The sequence below is a fragment of the Eucyclogobius newberryi genome, unplaced genomic scaffold (genome assembly GCF_026437365.1).
Source record: "Eucyclogobius newberryi isolate DKJ021-1_F unplaced genomic scaffold, fEucNew1.0.hap1 SCAF_14, whole genome shotgun sequence".
Classification (NCBI taxonomy): Eukaryota; Metazoa; Chordata; class Actinopteri; order Gobiiformes; family Gobiidae; genus Eucyclogobius; species Eucyclogobius newberryi.
Window position 1 is genome coordinate 1,857,531 of NW_027315768.1, and position 19,633 is coordinate 1,877,163.

Below are 19,633 nucleotides of genomic sequence, written 5' to 3' on the forward strand. Positions count from 1 at the left end.
AGAATGTGCCAGTGTGCCAGTGTCCCAGAGCACACACACTTGACTGACGTGTGTGTGTTTGCAGGTGTCCCTCCCAGAGCGCACCTGTGAGCTTCACCATCTCACTCTGTCGGAGGACGAGAAGGCGGTGTATGATGTGCTCTTTGCACAGTCCAGGTACATTTGTGTCTGAGTCATGAATGTTTCCATCAAATTTTGAAACTTTTTCTTAAAGAACTTTGCGCTGGATTCTCCTGATCTTAATCTGGAGGCTGGTGGTTGGAGGTGGATGCTGGTGGTTGGAGGTGGATGCTGGTGGTTGGAGGTGGATGCTGGTGGTTGGAGGTGGATGCTGGTGTGGTTGGAGGTGGATGCTGGTGTGGTTGGAGGTGGATGCTGGTGGTTGGAGGTGGATGCTGGTGGTTGGAGGTGGATGCTGGTGGTTGGAGGTGGATGCTGGTGTGGTTGGAGGTGGATGCTGGTGTGGTTGGAGGTGGATGCTGGTGGTTGGAGGTGGATGCTGGTGGTTGGAGGTGGATGCTGGTGTGGTTGGAGGTGGATGCTGGTGTGGTTGGAGGTGGATGCTGGTGTGGTTGGAGGTGGATGCTGGTGGTTGGAGGTGGATGCTGGTGGTTGGAGGTGGATGCTGGTGTGGTTGGAGGTGGATGCTGGTGTGGTTGGAGGTGGATGCTGGTGTGGTTGGAGGTGGATGCTGGTGGTTGGAGGTGGATGCTGGTGTGGTTGGAGGTGGATGCTGGTGTGGTTGGAGGTGGATGCTGGTGTGGTTGGAGGTGGATGCTGGTGGTTGGAGGTGGATGCTGGTGGTTGGAAGTGGATGCTGGTGTGGTTGGAGGTGGATGCTGGTGGAGTTGGAGGTGGATGCTGGTGGAGTTGGAGGTGGATGCTGGTGGAGTTGGAGGTGGATGCTGGTGTGGTTGGAGGTGGATGCTGGTGTGGTTGGAGGTGGATGCTGGTGGAGTTGGAGGTGGATGCTGGTGGAGTTGGAGGTGGATGCTGGTGTGGTTGGAGGTGGATGCTGGTGTGGTTGGAGGTGGATGCTGGTGTGGTTGGAGGTGGATGCTGGTGGAGTTGGAGGTGGATGCTGGTGGGGTTGGAGGTGGATGCTGGTGGAGTTGGAGGTGGATGCTGGTGTGGTTGGAGGTGGATGCTGGTGGAGTTGGAGGTGGATGCTGGTGGGGTTGGAGGTGGATGCTGGTGGAGTTGGAGGTGGATGCTGGTGTGGTTGGAGGTGGATGCTGGTGGAGTTGGAGGTGGATGCTGGTGTGGTTGGAGGTGGATGCTGGTGGAGTTGGAGGTGGATGCTGGTGTGGTTGGAGGTGGATGCTGGTGGAGTTGGAGGTGGATGCTGGTGTGGTTGGAGGTGGATGCTGGTGGAGTTGGAGGTGGATGCTGGTGTGGTTGGAGGTGGATGCTGGTGGAGTTGGAGGTGGATGCTGGTGGGGTTGGAGGTGGATGCTGGTGGAGTTGGAGGTGGATGCTGGTGGAGTTGGAGGTGGATGCTGGTGGAGTTGTCTGCCTGAGAACCTCATGAATCTGGAGTCTCTTCAAAAAGTGGAGGTTCTGAACATTCTGCCTGTGATTTGACTCTTAACTGGAGCATGTTCTGTTGATCATCCCTTAGGTCCACTCTGCAGAATTACCTCCAGAAATACAAAGAGCCGGAGCTGAACAAGGGCAGCGCGTCCACCTCCAGCCCCTTTGACAAAGGTCAGTGCTCTGCTGCTGGACAGCTGCTGGACATCTGGCCCCTGTGCTCGCTTGGAAAATGCAAAAAGTACACAGGCTTTGAAGGCTGGACTAAGTCTCTTCTTTGACTCTTCACATATACTGCTGTGGGGACAACTGCTTTGAGTCAGCTCATAGAAGTGAAAGTGTGCCTTTGGTCTGGTCAGTGGCGGTGTCCGAGTCTCTGCTCTTCTGTGGTCAGTGGCCAGGCTGAGAAATAGATTTTCAAAGTTAGAGGCCAGGGGGGCCCCCTATCTGAAAAAGTTAAGGGCCCCCCAGCAATTTCAGGGGCCCACAATCGCGCGGCATCGCGGCGTCATAAGAACAAGATAAATGTGTTGTTTTAAACCTGGGTATTATAAGTACTTTTATCTGTTATTTGATATGAAGAGCACAAATACTGCATCATATAAACCAGAGATCATGATCTTTAAAACTGTTTAATTTAATATAATCATGTTTATTAGATACAGAATAAATACTGTTTACAGCATTTGACACAAGGAGATCTTGTGGAATATATAAAATCACAGCCTACAAAATAAACTACTAACATATAAACATTGCCCCGATGCTAACAGCTCCAAAGGGCGGGGCCCTTGGGGCCCTTGGATACTTCCACATTGACACAGCTTTTGTTGCAAAAGCTTAAAAAGACTGAATTGTGGACTGAGTAGAGATTGACGCTCGCCAACTAGGGATGTGTACCGCTATGATGGACCGGATCTGGACTTGTAAAAACGTTTCGGTTCAGGTCCAAAAAAACCGAAACCCGGTGATTCGGTTCTGGACTCATATAAAATATAGCACTGACATATAATATCCTTTTTGTTCTAGAATCTAAACCATCTTAAACCTTCCATTGATCGCGAAATTTGCGCTGGAAAAGACGTAAACACTGCCATGCGCCGCTGTCAATGGAGCACATGGACCCTATATAGAGACGCACACGTCTTCAGGGCAGAAGTTGAAGCCGGCGAAATAAATTTAAAGATGCGAGAGACAGAACCGTGTCTCCACGTGTGAACACTGAAGTGAACCGTGTCTCCACGTGTGAACACTGAAGTGAACCGTGTCTCCACGTGTGAACACTGAAGTGAACCGTGTCTCCACGTGTGAACACTGAAGTGAACCGTGTCTCCACACGTGAACACTGAAGTGAACCGTGTCTCCACACGTGAACACTGAAGTGAACCGTGTCTCCACGTGTGAACACTGAAGTGAACCGTGTCTCCACGTGTGAACACTGAAGTGAACCGTGTCTCCACGTGTGAACACTGAAGTGAACCGTGTCTCCACACGTGAACACTGAAGTGAACCGTGTCTCCACGTGTGAACACTGAAGTGAACCGTGTCTCCACGTGTGAACACTGAAGTGAACCGTGTCTCCACGTGTGAACACTGAAGTGAACCGTGTCTCCACACGTGAACACTGAAGTGAACCGTGTCTCCACACGTGAACACTGAAGTGAACCGTGTCTCCACACGTGAACACTGAAGTGAACCGTGTCTCCACGTGTGAACACTGAAGTGAACCGTGTCTCCACACGTGAACACTGAAGTGAACCGTGTCTCCACACGTGAACACTGAAGCCGGTAAGATCGCTGGCTTTATTAAAACTGTTTTAAACTGGGGCCGCTGTGGGCGTGGCCGTGTGTTAAAGGGGCGTGGCCGCATGTTAAAGGGGCGTGGCCGCGTGTTAAAGGGGCGGGGTCAGCGTGGTCTGGGTGTAAATATGAATGAAATGACTTGTTGTGGTGTGATGTATTTGGCATTAAGTAAAGTCAAAGTAATATTGTTTAATTGCTGCATTCATTGATTGGAGCTTATATTTTGTAATAGTATTTGTATTCTACAGTTGTTAAATATGGTCTGGTGTTTAATGCTGCTAATATGATGTATTATTTTGATGTGTTGTGTAAAATATTTTCATATTCTACTTTTAATACTGCTATAGTTCTATAAGTTGATGCTTTATAGTGATTCTAGTTGACTTTTATGATAGTTTTTGTAACTCTGTTATTTTACACTGACTTCATTATTGACACTGGTGTTTTGTGTTTGAAGGTTTGATCCGACTATTAAAGAGTGAAATGTGTCTAAAGACGAAACATTGTATCAGATGAAACAGCTGCTTTGACCTTTGACCCAGACTGACCCTGTCAACAACACTCAACAGGATCTTGTTCCTCAAGTGAAACACATGAATGTGTGTCAACTGTTACGCTATAGTTTAGCTGCTAACTCGTAGCTCGTAGCTTGTGATGTGTAAGTTGTAACTTCTGTTAAAAACAGTGAATAAATCAGACAAGTTGAGTTTATTTCACTGCAGTTAAGCCTTGTGTTTGATAGTCGTCCTTGTTCAAGTGTCTTAACTTAATTGAGCCAAGTGTCTTGTGTTACGCTGTTATAACATGATGCAAATATGGCCTGGTTCAGGTCCGGACTCATTAGGTCTGAACCTGAACCTCTGGATTAGAATCTGGACCTGAACCTGAACCTGGGTTTAGCTCTGCATCCCTACCGCCAACCTAGAGATCACTTTTGGGGCAAAATTAGACCGGGCATTTCAGAGTACATCCGAACGCAGCGGCCAATCAGAAGCCCGCTTTCATCGAAATTAGATCACGGACACCGCTCGGCCAATGAGAAGCGAGACTACTGCGAAGTGGCATGTCTGTCAGAACGAAACTTAAGCGATGAAAATGCCCCAAATATGGCCAAATTACTAGTTAAATCTTGATTATTTTTTTTTGAGGAATTTTGATACAGGGGCACGGGGGGCCCCCTCCTAACTCAAACCCCGGCCCGCCAGAGATTTGAGGGCTTACGGCCCCCGGGCCCCGGGCCCCCGTCTATTTCACAGTCTGGTGTCGACTGTGGCGGTGTCCGAGTCTCTGCTCTCCTGTGGTCAGTCGCGGTGTTCGAGGAGAATGCATGAGACCAGAACATGGAGGAGTCTGTGGAGAATGCATGAGACCAGAACATGGAGGAGTCTGAGGAGAATGCATGAGACCAGAACATGGAGGAGTCTGTGGAGAATGCATGAGACCAGAACATGGAGGAGTCTGAGGAGAATGCATGAGACCAGAACATGGAGGAGTCTGTGGAGAATGCATGAGACCAGAACATGGAGGAGTCTGAGGAGAATGCATGAGACCAGAACATGGAGGAGTCTGTGGAGAATGCATGAGACCAGAACATGGAGGAGTCTGAGGAGAATGCATGAGACCAGAACATGGAGGAGTCTGAGGAGAATGCATGAGACCAGAACATGGAGGAGTCTGTGGAGAATGCATGAGACCAGAACATGGAGGAGTCTGTGGAGAATGCATGAGACCAGAACATGGAGGAGTCTGAGGAGAATGCATGAGACCAGAACATGGAGGAGTCTGAGGAGAATGCATGAGACCAGAACATGGAGGAGTCTGAGGAGAATGCATGAGACCAGAACATGGAGGAGTCTGAGGAGAATGCATGAGACCAGAACATGGAGGAGTCTGTGGAGAATGCATGAGACCAGAACATGGAGGAGTCTGTGGAGAATGCATGAGACCAGAACATGGAGGAGTCTGAGGAGAATGCATGAGACCAGAACATGGAGGAGTCTGAGGAGAATGCATGAGACCAGAACATGGAGGAGTCTGAGGAGAATGCATGAGACCAGAACATGGAGGAGTCTGTGGAGAATGCATGAGACCAGAACATGGAGGAGTCTGTGGAGAATGCATGAGACCAGAACATGGAGGAGTCTGAGGAGAATGCATGAGACCAGAACATGGAGGAGTCTGAGGAGAATGCATGAGACCAGAACATGGAGGAGTCTGTGGAGAATGCATGAGACCAGAACATGGAGGAGTCTGTGGAGAATGCATGAGACCAGAACACGGAGGAGTCTGTGGAGAATGCATGAGACCAGAACATGGAGGAGTCTGTGGAGAATGCATGAGACCAGAACATGGAGGAGCCTGAGGAGAATGCATGAGACCAGAACATGGAGGAGTCTGAGGAGAATGCATGAGACCAGAACATGGAGGAGTCTGTGGAGAATGCATGAGACCAGAACATGGAGGAGTCTGAGGAGAATGCATGAGACCAGAACATGGAGGAGTCTGTGGAGAATGCATGAGACCAGAACATGGACGAGTCTGAGGAGAATGCATGAGACCAGAACATGGAGGAGTCTGTGGAGAATGCATGAGACCAGAACATGGAGGAGTCTGAGGAGAATGCATGAGACCAGAACATGGAGGAGTCTGTGGAGAATGCATGAGACCAGAACATGGAGGAGTCTGTGGAGAATGCATGAGACCAGAACATGGAGGAGTCTGTGGAGAATGCATGAGACCAGAACATGGAGGAGTCTGTGGAGAATGCATGAGACCAGAACATGGAGGAGTCTGTGGAGAATGCATGAGACCAGAACATGGAGGAGTCTGAGGAGAATGCATGAGACCAGAACATGGAGGAGTCTGTGGAGAATGCATGAGACCAGAACATGGAGGAGTCTGTGGAGAATGCATGAGACCAGAACATGGAGGAGTCTGTGGAGAATGCATGAGACCAGAACATGGAGGAGTCTGAGGAGAATGCATGAGACCAGAACATGGAGGAGTCTGAGGAGAATGCATGAGACCAGAACATGGAGGAGTCTGAGGAGAATGCATGAGACCAGAACATGGAGGAGTCTGTGGAGAATGCATGAGACCAGAACATGGAGGAGTCTGTGGAGAATGCATGAGACCAGAACATGGAGGAGTCTGTGGAGAATGCATGAGACCAGAACATGGAGGAGTCTGAGGAGAATGCATGAGACCAGAACATGGAGGAGTCTGTGGAGAATGCATGAGACCAGAACATGGAGGAGTCTGTGGAGAATGCATGAGACCAGAACATGGAGGAGTCTGTGGAGAATGCATGAGACCAGAACATGGAGGAGTCTGAGGAGAATGCATGAGACCAGAACATGGAGGAGTCTGAGGAGAATGCATGAGACCAGAACATGGAGGAGTCTGAGGAGAATGCATGAGACCAGAACATGGAGGAGTCTGAGGAGAATGCATGAGACCAGAACATGGAGGAGTCTGAGGAGAATGCATGAGACCAGAACATGGAGGAGTCTGAGGAGAATGCATGAGACCAGAACATGGAGGAGTCTGAGGAGAATGCATGAGACCAGAACATGGAGGAGTCTGAGGAGAATGCATGAGACCAGAACATGGAGGAGTCTGTGGAGAATGCATGAGACCAGAACATGGAGGAGTCTGTGGAGAATGCATGATGTTAGTGCCTGATCAAAAATTACAGCCTATCGTTGATTTTCAAAATTCTAATTCTTTTCATATTTTTTCATATCAACATTTAACAGCGAAAACAGACAAAAGAAAATCAAACCAAGACATACAAATTAAAATCATACACACAAACTCCAAAACAACGTCCCAATTAGTCCAAAGTTGATCCATGTTTATGGGCTTTATTAAACTGGACAGCTGAGCGTGGAATGGGGGTGAGAGAGAAGGGAGGACAGAGATTCACATTCATGACTCTGCGGGCGGCTGCACGTGGTGCTTCCGCCTTAACCACGCTTTTTCTCGAAAGCATAAGACACAAATCAATGGATTTAGGGCAATATAACTTATAAGTGCTGTATAAATACTGTATTAATACTAATTATGGTTTAATTCTAATTGCCAGAAAAAAAGCACAATTGGTACATGTAATGTGTGTTGTGTCTGTGCAGTGGCCCAGGAGTTTGGGACGTCCCAGCTCGACCCGTCCCTGTCCTCACAGACCAAGCAGCCGTCCAGCACAGTCCACATCCTGTCCCTGCTACTCCGCCTGCGCCAGTGCTGCTGCCACCTGTCCCTGCTGCGCAAGGTACTGTCCCACATGCAGGTGAGCACATGCAGGTGAGCACATGCAGGTGAACACATGCAGGTGAACACATGCAGGTGAACACATGCAGGTGAGCACATGCAGGTGAGCACATGCAGGTGAACACATGCAGGTGAACACATGCAGGTGAGCACATGCAGGTGAACACATGCAGGTGAACACATGCAGGTGAACACATGCAGGTGAGCACATGCAGGTGAACACATGCAGGTGAGCACATGCAGGTGAACACATGCAGGTGAACACATGCAGGTGAGCACATGCAGGTGAACACATGCAGGTGAACACATGCAGGTGAGCACATGCAGGTGAACACATGCAGGTGAGCACATGCAGGTGAGCACATGCAGGTGAACACATGCAGGTGAACACATGCAGGTGAGCACATGCAGGTGAGCACATGCAGGTGAACACATGCAGGTGAACACATGCAGGTGAGCACATGCAGGTGAACACATGCAGGTGAACACATGCAGGTGAACACATGCACGTGAACACATGCACGTGAACACATGCACGTGAACACACGCACGTGAGCACACGCACGTGAGCACACGCACCTGAGCACATGCACCTGAGCACATGCACCTGAGCACATGCACGGGAGCACATGCGCGTGAACACACGCACGTGAACACACGCACGTGAACACATGCACGTGAACACACGCACGTGAGCACACGCACGTGAACACATGCACGTGAACACACGCACGTGAGCACACGCACGTGAGCACATGCGCGTGAGCACATGCGCGTGAGCACATGCGCGTGAGCACATGCGCGTGAGCACATGCGCGGGAGCACATGCGCGTGAGCACATGCGCCTGAACACATGCGCGGGAGCACATGCACGTGAACACACATGAGTACATGCACGTGAACACATGCACATGCACGTGAACACGCACGTGAGCACATGCACGTGAGCACATGCACGTGAGCACATGCACGTGAACACATGCACGTGAACACACGCAAGTGAGCACACGCACCTGAGCACACGCGCGTGAGCACACGCGCGTGAGCACACGCGCGTGAGCACACGCGCGTGAGCACACGCGCGTGAGCACACGCGCGGGAGCACACGCGCGGGAGCACACGCGCGTGAGCACACGCGCGGGAGCACATGCGCCTGAACACATGCGCCTGAACACATGCGCGGGAGCACATGCGCGGGAGCACATGCGCGGGAGCACATGCGCGGGAGCACATGCGCCTGAACACATGCGCCTGAACACATGCGCGGGAGCACATGCGCGTGAACACATCTACGTTAGCACGTGAGCACATGCACGTGAGCACATGCGCCTGAACACTTCTACGTTAGCACGTGAGCACATGCACGTGAGCACATGCGCCTGAACACTTCTACGTTAGCACGTGAGCACATGCATGTGAACTGTGGTCCTGACCCTGACACATGCTTGTCCTGGTCTGTGCAGACTCTGGACTCGTGTGAGCTGCAGGGTGATGGCATCGTCCTGTCTCTGGAGGAGCAGCTCGGGGCTCTCTCTCTGAGTTCTGGCCCCGCTGCGTCTGACCCGGACCCCAAACAATCTGTGTCCCTAAACGGCACCTGCTTTGACCCCCAGTTGTTCGAGGACACCAGGCAGAGCACAAAGGTCAGAGCACTGGACGTTCTCATCAGAACGCTGTGGTGAAGAATTCAGAATGACTCAGATCTAGGACTGCTCCATTTTACAAATATAATCATCCAGATTATATTTGCTTTAGTTGAAATCATGTTTATTCAATTTAAAAAGGGATTAGTAATAGTAATTGTAGTAATAATAGTAATAATATTAATAATAGTAATGGTAGTAATGGTAGTAATAATGATAATAGTGGTCATAGTGGTCATAATGGTAATAGTAGTAATAATTAAAGCCCATAGGCTTTTAGATTAATGAAGAGTAATTTTGTCGTTCTTTACTTACTTTACTTTCAGAGAAGTAAATATATCATAACAATAGTACATGACTAAAGCCCAGGCAGCGTAAACACAGTGTAACAACACAGTGTAACAACACAGTGTAACAACACAGTGTAACAACACAGTGTAACAACACAGTGTAACAACACAGTGTAACAACACAGTGTAACAACACAGTGTAACAACACAGTGTAACAACACAGTGTAACAACACAGTGTAACAACACAGGTGTGTTGGGGCGTGACCAGCCTGAACATGGACATGAGTCTTAAACTCCTGGTGTAAAATAAAAGCATGTTTGTTCTTTTCCAGATTTCTGCACTAGTCTCTGAGCTGAAAGCCATCAGGCTGCATGACGCAGATCAGAAAAGGTCAGTGTTTTTGAAGGTACTGGTATATTTATGTGGCATTTAGCATTATCTTAAACAATATTTAGACTATATTATTTTATAATAGATACAATAATGTATAGATAAATTACAGTTTGTCATATCTGGAAATCAAATACTCGTAAATGAGATTCCCTTAACTATGTTGTATGCCAAAAGTGTGATTATGTGTAATAGTGTTAATATGTAATGTGTTTTTGGTAGCAATTCTAGCTACAATGTTGTAGTGCTAATGCTAAATGACTAGACACACCTGAACCTCTCATCCCGCTCACCCATCACTTCTGACTGTTGTAGACTGCAACAGGTTTAGGGGCAAAGACCAACTGAGTTTGGTTGTTTAGTCCATGCAGTGTCTCTGTGCCTGTCCTCGGTGTCCCTGTGCCTGTCCTCGGTGTCCCTGTGCCTGTCCTCAGTGTCCCTGTGCCTGTCCTCAGTGTCCCTGTGCCTGTCCTCAGTGTCCCTGTGCCTGTCCTCGGTGTCCCTGTGCCTGTCCTCAGTGTCCCTGTGCCTGTCCTCAGTGTCCCTGTGCCTGTCCTCGGTGTCCCTGTGCCTGTCCTCGGTGTCCCTGTGCCTGTCCTCGGTGTCTCTGTGCCTGTCCTCGGTGTCTCTGTGCCTGTCCTCGGTGTCTGCGCCTGTCCTCGGTGTCTGTGCCTGTCCTCGGTGTCTCTGTGCCTGTCCTCGGTGTCCCTGTGCCTGTCCTCGGTGTCCCTGTGCCTGTCCTCGGTGTCTCTGTGCCTGTCCTCGGTGTCTCTGTGCCTGTCCTCGGTGTCTGCGCCTGTCCTCGGTGTCTGTGCCTGTCCTCGGTGTCTCTGTGCCTGTCCTCGGTGTCTCTGTGCCTGTCCTCGGTGTCTCTGTGCCTGTCCTCGGTGTCTCTGTGCCTGTCCTCGGTGTCTCTGTGCCTGTCCTCTGTGCCTGTCCTCTGTCTCTCTGTGCCTGTCTCTCTGTGCCTGTCCTCTGTCTCTCTGTGCCTGTCCTCTGTGTCTCTGTGCCTGTCCTCGGTGCCTCTGTGCCTGTCCTTGCTCTGCCTGTCCTCAGTGTCTCTCTGTCCTCAGTGTGGTTGTGTCCCAGTGGACCAGCATGCTGCACATTGTGGCTGTCCACCTGCAGCAGATGAGTCTGAACTACGCAGTCATCGACGGGTCAGTGCTGCCCAAGAAGAGGATGGACCTGGTGGAGGAGTTCAACTGCAGCCCCCAGGGCCCCCAGGTAAAGGGCCCTTTTAAAGGAGTTCAACTGCAGCCCCCAGGGCCCCCAGGTAAAGGGCCCTTTTAAAGGAGTTCAACTGCAGCCCCCAGGGCCCCCAGGTAAAGGGCCCTTTTAAAGGAGTTCAACTGCAGCCCCCAGGGCCCCCAGGTAAAGGGCCCTTTTAAAGGAGTTCAACTGCAGCCCCCAGGTAAAGGGCCCTTTTAAAGGAGTTCAACTGCAGCCCCCAGGGCCCCCAGGTAAAGGGCCCTTTTAAAGGAGTTCAACTGCAGCCCCCAGGGCCCCCAGGTAAAGGGCCCTTTTAAAGGAGTTCAACTGCAGCCCCCAGGGCCCCCAGGTAAAGGGCCCTTTTAAAGGAGTTCAACTGCAGCCCCCAGGGCCCCCAGGTAAAGGGCCCTTTTAAAGGAGTTCAACTGCAGCCCCCAGGGCCCCCAGGTAAAGGGCCCTTTTAAAGGAGTTCAACTGCAGCCCCCAGGGCCCCCAGGTAAAGGGCCCTTTTAAAGGAGTTCAACTGCAGCCCCCAGGGCCCCCAGGTAAAGGGCCCTTTTAAAGGAGTTCAACTGCAGCCCCCAGGGCCCCCAGGTAAAGGGCCCTTTTAAAGGAGTTCAACTGCAGCCCCCAGGGCCCCCAGGTCAAGGGCCCTTTTAAAGGAGTTCAACTGCAGCCCCCAGGGCCCCCAGGTCAAGGGCCCTTTTAAAGGAGTTCAACTGCAGCCCCCAGGGCCCCCAGGTAAAGGGCCCTTTTAAAGGAGTTCAACTGTAGCCCCCAGGGCCCCCAGGTAAAGGGCCCTTTTTAAAGGAGTTCAACTGCAGCCCCCAGGTAAGGGCCCTTTTAAAGGAGTTCAACTGCAGCCCCCAGGGCCCCCAGGTAAGGGCCCTTTTAAAGGAGTTCAACTGCAGCCCCAGGGCCCCCAGGTAAAGGGCCCTTTTAAAGGAGTTCAACTGCAGCCCCCAGGGCCCCCAGGTAAAGGGCCCTTTTAAAGGAGTTCAACTGCAGCCCCCAGGGCCCCCAGGTAAGGGCCCTTTTAAAGGAGTTCAACTGCAGCCCCCAGGGCCCCCAGGTAAAGGGCCCTTTTAAAGGAGTTCAACTGCAGCCCCCAGGGCCCCCAGGTAAAGGGCCCTTTTAAAGGAGTTCAACTGCAGCCCCCAGGGCCCCCAGGTAAGGGCCCTTTTAAAGGAGTTCAACTGCAGCCCCCAGGGCCCCCAGGTAAAGGGCCCTTTTAAAGGAGTTCAACTGCAGCCCCCAGGGCCCCCAGGTAAAGGGCCCTTTTAAAGGAGTTCAACTGCAGCCCCCAGGGCCCCCAGGTAAAGGGCCCTTTTAAAGGAGTTCAACTGCAGCCCCCAGGGCCCCCAGGTAAAGGGCCCTTTTAAAGGAGTTCAACTGCAGCCCCCAGGGCCCCCAGGTAAAGGGCCCTTTTAAAGGAGTTCAACTGCAGCCCCCAGGGCCCCCAGGTAAAGGGCCCTTTTAAAGGAGTTCAACTGCAGCCCCCAGGGCCCCCAGGTAAAGGGCCCTTTTAAAGGAGTTCAACTGCAGCCCCCAGGGCCCCCAGGTAAAGGGCCCTTTTAAAGGAGTTCAACTGCAGCCCCCAAGCTTTGATATGTTGAAAGAATCCTTTGAAACAGGACTTTTATAAGATTTTACTAATAAAGAGTTATAATAACCAAGAAATAAATCTGATTGAGATGTTTATCAAATCTTATAAATCAGAACTTTCAAGGGGAATAATATCTTATATTGATGCATCTGACGTGTTTAATCACACATTGTAGTAACAGCTTTACAACGTGACTGCGTCAGTGGAGTAGAACTACTTCAGTGCGCACGCTCCACCACGAGGTGATCTAAATGTAGATCATGCTCCACCACGAGGTGGAGCATGATCTACATTTAGAAATGTGTACTTTTGGCAAAGGAAAAAGGCCGTCACAAAAAACTGACACAAACATCACCGACGATCAAGACTCGACTGACATTGTAACTGACATTGTAACTGACATTGTAACTGACATTGTAACTGACATTGTAACTGACATTGTAACTGACTAAGTGCCTGTGTCTTTGAGTTTTAAACTTTTAAAACATTGAAGGAAAAAAAATGTTTTGAAAAAGCTTTTTACACACTTTGATCTGTGTGTGTCTGTGTGTGTGTATCTGTGTGTGTGTGTGTATCTGTGTGTGTGTGTCTGTGTGTGTGTGTCTGTGTGTCTGTGTGTGTGTGTATCTGTGTGTGTGTGTCTGTGTGTGTGTGTCTGTGTGTGTGTGTGTATCTGTGTGTGTGTGTCTGTGTGTGTGTGTCTGTGTGTCTGTGTGTCTGTCTGTGTGTGTGTGTCTGTGTGTGTGTGTGTGTGTGTGTGTCTGTGTGTGTGTGTGTGTATCTGTGTGTGTGTGTGTATCTGTGTGTGTGTGTCTGTGTGTGTGTGTCTGTGTGTGTGTGTGTATCTGTCTGTGTGTGTGTGTGTGTGTATCTGTGTGTGTGTGTCTGTGTGTGTGTGTCTGTGTGTGTGTGTGTATCTGTGTGTGTGTGTCTGTGTGTGTGTGTCTGTGTGTCTGTGTGTCTGTCTGTGTGTGTGTGTCTGTGTGTGTGTGTGTGTGTGTGTGTCTGTGTGTGTGTGTGTATCTGTGTGTGTGTGTCTGTGTGTGTGTGTCTGTGTGTGTGTGTGTGTGTCTGTGTGTGTGTGTGTGTATCTGTGTGTGTGTGTCTGTGTGTGTGTGTGTATCTGTGTGTGTGTATCTGTGTGTGTGTGTCTGTGTGTGTGTGTGTGTGTATCTGTGTGTGTGTATCTGTGTGTGTGTATCTGTGTGTGTGTATCTGTGTGTGTGTGTCTGTGTGTCTGTGTGTGTGTGTGTGTGTCTGTGTGTGTGTGTGTGTGTGTGTGTGTCTGTGTGTGTGTGTGTGTGTGTGTGTGTCTCTGTGTGTGTCTCTGTGTGTTGCAGGTGATGCTGGTGTCCCTCTGTGCTGGAGGAGTGGGGCTTAATCTGATTGGAGGGAACCACCTCTTCCTCGTGGACATGCACTGGTACACACACGTACACACACGTCTGTGTACACGTGTACACACACGTGTACACACACGTGTACACACACGTACACACACGTGTACACACGTGTGTGTACACACGTGTGTGTACACGTGTACACACGTGTGTGTACACGTGTGTGTACACGTGTACACACGCGTGTACACGTGTGTGTACACACGTGTGTACACACGTACACTCAGCAGCAGACGCACACGTACACTCAGCAGCAGACGCACGCGCTCAGTGGAGTAGAGGCGTCTGCACGCGCTCAGTGGAGTCGAGGCGTCTGCACATGCTCAGTGGAGTCGAGGCGTCTGCACGCGCTCAGTGGAGGAGTTGTGCTGTGTGTTTTCTCGTGGTGTAAATGGAGTTTAATGTTGGACCATGGCTTTGGTTTATTAACTCTACAAAGTCCCAACAGGTGATGGGCCCCGGGGCCCGTCTGGGACCCGCAGATACTTCCGAGCTGAGCAGAGTTTAGTCAATATTTGCTCCAAGAGCTGCGTCTTAAGGATTTTTTTAAATCGTTGCCGGGTTTGTTTTGGGTCTTCTTCCGGGTCGTGCACGTCACTGGAGCCTCATCCTTGATTGGCTGCTGCGCAGCGGCAAAGGCCACGTCACTGGAGCCTCATCCTTGATTGGCTGCTGCGCAGCGGCAAAGGCAGGAGGCTTTGGCGGCGGCTGTAACGGCTTTAGTCTCTGCAGTGTTTCCACAGTCATGTCATGCCTCCTCGACTAAGCAAGCGCCAACATGTTTCATGTGCCAAAACTGTGGTTTTATTCTTGTAGTTTGTAGTTCACTCGTCCTCACACCGTGGCACTAATATGTAGTATATCATTTTTGGAATTAGAATTCACTGAGCAGTTCTGGGATGAGTCTTTGTCAGGCTGCATTCGAATCCGTTCAGTTTATCCCTCTATATTCTGAGTTTACGTGGGGAGAATGGATATGTCTGTGTGGAGCAGACGTATAATGTGCTCCAACGGGAAAATGTCTAAGAAACTGAACAACACCACGAGAACCAGCCGAGCAAAACTACAGCTATGCTAACTCGCCCCGCCCTCACTCCCACCTCCACCTTGGATCCTTTGGTGGAGGATTGTGAGGGTCTGTTGGGAACGTCTTGTGGAGCCTCTGTCAGGAGGGTCTTCACCTCACACCTCCGGGAGAGCTTCTCCCATGTCCCGGGGGAGGCTGGGGACATTGAGTCCGAGTGGACCATGTTCTCCACCTCCATTGTTGATGCGGCTGTTCCGAGCTGTGGTCACAAAGTCTCCGGTGCCTGTTGCCACGGCAACCCCCAAACCCGGTGGTGGACACTGGAAGTAAGGGATGTCGTCAGGCTGAAGAAGGAGGCCCTCTTTAGCTTGTAGGGCTCCTGAGGCCGTCGACAGGTATCAGCAGGCCAAGTGTATTGCAGCTTGTGCTGTCGCCGAGGCAAAAATCTGAGAAAGTTGAGAGGTGTTCCAGGAGGCCATGGAGGAGGAAGCAGTGCTTCACCAACGGGTGGAGGCCTGCTGACCTCAGCTGGGGATGTCGTCGGACGGTGGAAGGAATACTTTGTCCTATTGTCACGTCTTCCGAAGTGGAAGAGACTGAGGACTCAGAGGCTGACTCGTCCATCACCCAAGCTGAAGTCACTGAGGTTGTTAAACTCTTCAGTGGCTCCAGGGGTGGATGAGATCCTGAGGACCTAAAGTCTCTGGATGTTGTAGGACTGTCTTGGCTGACACGTCTCTGCAACAGGGCGTGGCGGTCGGGGACAGTGTCTCTGGACTGGCAGACCGGGGTGGTGGTCCCTCTGTTCAAGAAGGGGGCCCAGAGGGTGTATTCCAACTATAGAAGGATCACACTCCTCAGCCTCCCATAAGGTCTATTCATGCAGGTTTAGGTCCTGGTGGTGCAACACTGGACCAGCTCTAGACTCTCCATCGGGTGCTCGAGGGCTCATGGGAGTTTGCCCACATGTGCTTTGTGGATCTGGAGAAGGCTTTGGACCGTGTCCCTCGGGGTGTCCTTTGGGGGGTGCCCCGGGAGTACGGGGTCCAGGGCCCTTTGCTCAGGGCTGTCCGGTCCCTGTCTGACAGGAGCAGGAGCTGTGGTCACTGCAGTGAGTCAGACCTGTTCTCATGAGGGACACAAAACAAACTGATGATCAATGTAATGTCACATTTGTCCTTGGACATTTGCAAAATTGAAAACATGATATTTGATCTTTCTTTAAAGGGAACACATCGAGCAGACGACGGATGCAATTTGTTTTGGTTTGTTTATGCTTTGATTTGATCAGATTTTTTGTTGGGCGTCTACTGAGTTGGGTTTTTGTCTCTCTGGTGTTTGTTTCAAAAAAGAAGAAGAAGAAACACATGAATCTACAACCTATAGAATGAATATCACTAAACAAATCAATATGACTTAACACGCAGCCTTTAATCCACCTGTGAGGAAAGAGTTAAGCACTGGATTTAAAAGCAAGCACATGTGGCATTATAGACTACATTTTGTTTGCTTGTTAATGTATACACTATTGGTATAAAGATATAGCTTAAATGTAATTGTATTTATTTGAACCAGTAAAAGTACATCACCTGCAATACTCAGGATTCTACAATTTCATCTCATTTCATTGAATACAAGGAATTATACAACTGCAGTTTCCACACATTTAACAATGTCTTTTACATTTCAGGTCCAATCTTGAGTTGAAAATGTCTTTCTTCTTCCTCTTCTTCTTCTTGTAGGAACCCGGCCCTGGAGGACCAGGCTTGTGACCGGATCTATCGCGTGGGCCAGAGAAAAGATGTCACGATTCACAAGTGAGTGTAAGGGTCCGTGTAAGGGTCCGTGTAGAGCCCTCCACGTGGACAGACCGCCCTCTGCACCATCACCATTTACAACACTTTCACTTTCACCGTGTCTCATCTCTGCAGAACTTAGGAGGGTCTCAGATTGTAGAAAGTCTGGAGACCCAGGGAAAAGACCTCCCTCGTGGAGAGGAGCTTGAGGAAGCAAATCCATCTTTCAGCCTAAAATCATTTTATGATGGAATGGACGATTTTTTTGTCGTCAAATCTGAGTCTCATTTCCTTGTGGCAGGATTAATGATTAGTCCTGCCACGTGTCAATCAAAAAACACACCTACCGCTCACCTGAGTGTGTGTGTGGGGGGGAGTGTGTGGGGGAGGGGGAGTGTGTGTGTGGGGGGGAGTGTGTGGGGGAGAGTGTGTGGGGGAGGGGGAGTGTGTGTGTGGGGGGGAGTGTGTGGGGGAGAGTGTGTGGGGGAGGGGGAGTGTGTGTGTGGGGGGGAGTGTGTGGGGGAGGGGGAGTGTGTGTGTGGGGGAGTGTGTGTGTGTGGGGGAGTGTGTGTGTGTGGGGGAGTGTGTGTGTGGGGGGAGTGTGTGTGTGTGGGGGAGTGTGTGTGTGGGGGGAGTGTGTGTGTGTGGGGGGAGTGTGTGTGTGTGTGGGGGGAGTGTGTGTGTGTGTGGGGGGAGTGTGTGTGTGGGGGGGAGTGTGTGTGTGGGGGGGAGTGTGTGTGTGGGGGGAGTGTGTGTGTGTGGGGGGGGGAGTGTGTGTGTGTGTGGGGGGAGTGTGTGTGTGGGGGGGAGTGTGTGTGTGGGGGGAGTGTGTGTGTGTGTGGGGGGGAGTGTGTGTGTGTGTGGGGGGGAGTGTGTGTGTGTGGGGGAGTGTGTGTGTGGGGGGGAGTGTGTGGGGGAGTGTGTGTGTGGGGGGGAGTGTGTGGGGGAGAGTGTGTGGGGGAGGGGGAGTGTGTGTGTGGGGGAGTGTGTGTGTGGGGGGGAGTGTGTGTGTGTGGGGGAGTGTGTGTGTGGGGGGAGTGTGTGTGTGTGGGGGAGTGTGTGTGTGGGGGGAGTGTGTGTGTGTGGGGGGAGTGTGTGTGTGTGTGGGGGGAGTGTGTGTGTGTGTGGGGGGAGTGTGTGTGTGGGGGGGAGTGTGTGTGTGTGGGGGAGTGTGTGGGGGAGGGGGAGTGTGTGTGTGGGGGTGAGTGTGTGTGTGGGGGGGAGTGTGTGGGGGGGAGTGTGTGTGTGTGTGGGGGGAGTGTGTGTGTGGGGGGGAGTGTGTGTGTGGGGGGAGTGTGTGTGTGTGTGGGGGGGAGTGTGTGTGTGTGTGTGTGGGGGAGTGTGTGGGGGAGGGGGAGTGTGTGTGTGGGGGTGAGTGTGTGTGTGGGGGGGAGTGTGTGGGGGAGGGGGAGTGTGTGTGTGGGGGGGAGTGTGTGGGGGAGAGTGTGTGGGGGAGGGGGAGTGTGTGTGTGGGGGGGAGTGTGTGGGGGAGAGTGTGTGGGGGAGGGGGAGTGTGTGTGTGGGGGGGAGTGTGTGGGGGAGGGGGAGTGTGTGTGTGGGGGAGTGTGTGTGTGTGGGGGAGTGTGTGTGTGTGGGGGAGTGTGTGTGTGTGGGGGAGTGTGTGTGTGGGGGGAGTGTGTGTGTGTGGGGGAGTGTGTGTGTGTGGGGGAGTGTGTGTGTGGGGGGAGTGTGTGTGTGTGGGGGGAGTGTGTGTGTGTGTGGGGGGAGTGTGTGTGTGTGTGGGGGGAGTGTGTGTGTGTGTGGGGGGAGTGTGTGTGTGTGGGGGGAGTGTGTGTGTGTGTGGGGGGGAGTGTGTGTGTGTGTGGGGGGAGTGTGTGTGTGTGTGGGGGAGTGTGTGTGTGGGGGGGAGTGTGTGGGGGAGAGTGTGTGGGGGAGAGTGTGTGGGGGAGGGGGAGTGTGTGTGTGGGGGAGTGTGTGTGTGTGGGGGAGTGTGTGTGTGTGGGGGAGTGTGTGTGTGGGGGGAGTGTGTGTGTGTGGGGGAGTGTGTGTGTGGGGGGAGTGTGTGTGTGTGTGGGGGGAGTGTGTGTGTGGGGGGGAGTGTGTGTGTGTGTGGGGGAGTGTGTGGGGGAGGGGGAGTGTGTGTGTGGGGGTGAGTGTGTGTGTGGGGGGAGTGTGTGGGGGGGAGTGTGTGTGTGTGTGGGGGGAGTGTGTGTGTGGGGGGGAGTGTGTGTGTGGGGGGAGTGTGTGTGTGTGTGGGGGGGAGTGTGTGTGTGTGGGGGAGTGTGTGTGTGGGGGGAGTGTGTGTGTGTGTGGGGGGAGTGTGTGTGTGGGGGGGAGTGTGTGTGTGTGTGGGGGGGAGTGTGTGTGTGTGGGGGAGTGTGTGGGGGAGGGGGAGTGTGTGTGTGGGGGTGAGTGTGTGTGTGGGGGGAGTGTGTGGGGGGGAGTGTGTGTGTGTGTGGGGGGAGTGTGTGTGTGGGGGGGAGTGTGTGTGTGGGGGGAGTGTGTGTGTGTGTGGGGGGGAGTGTGTGTGTGTGTGGGGGGGAGTGTGTGTGTGTGGGGGAGTGTGTGGGGGAGGGGGAGTGTGTGTGTGGGGGTGAGTGTGTGTGTGGGGGGGAGTGTGTGGGGGAGGGGGAGTGTGTGTGTGTGGGGGAGTGTGTGTGTGGGGGGGAGTGTGTGTGTGTGGGGGGGGAGTGTGTGTGT

At 51.9% G+C, this 19,633-nt stretch overlaps 1 protein-coding gene across 1 annotated transcript in view; it reads left to right on the forward strand.

Moving 5' to 3' along the window:
- Positions 1-19,633, forward strand: part of ttf2 (transcription termination factor, RNA polymerase II) — a 46,559-nt gene that overhangs the window by 24,863 nt on the left and 2,063 nt on the right. The window contains exons 15-22 of the mRNA XM_072444148.1: positions 65-156; positions 1,622-1,707; positions 7,470-7,606; positions 9,069-9,248; positions 9,873-9,931; positions 11,005-11,158; positions 14,090-14,172; positions 16,919-16,993. Of these exons, the coding sequence (XP_072300249.1) occupies positions 65-156; positions 1,622-1,707; positions 7,470-7,606; positions 9,069-9,248; positions 9,873-9,931; positions 11,005-11,158; positions 14,090-14,172; positions 16,919-16,993 (866 nt within the window). The remainder of the gene's footprint in view (positions 1-64; positions 157-1,621; positions 1,708-7,469; positions 7,607-9,068; positions 9,249-9,872; positions 9,932-11,004; positions 11,159-14,089; positions 14,173-16,918; positions 16,994-19,633) is intronic.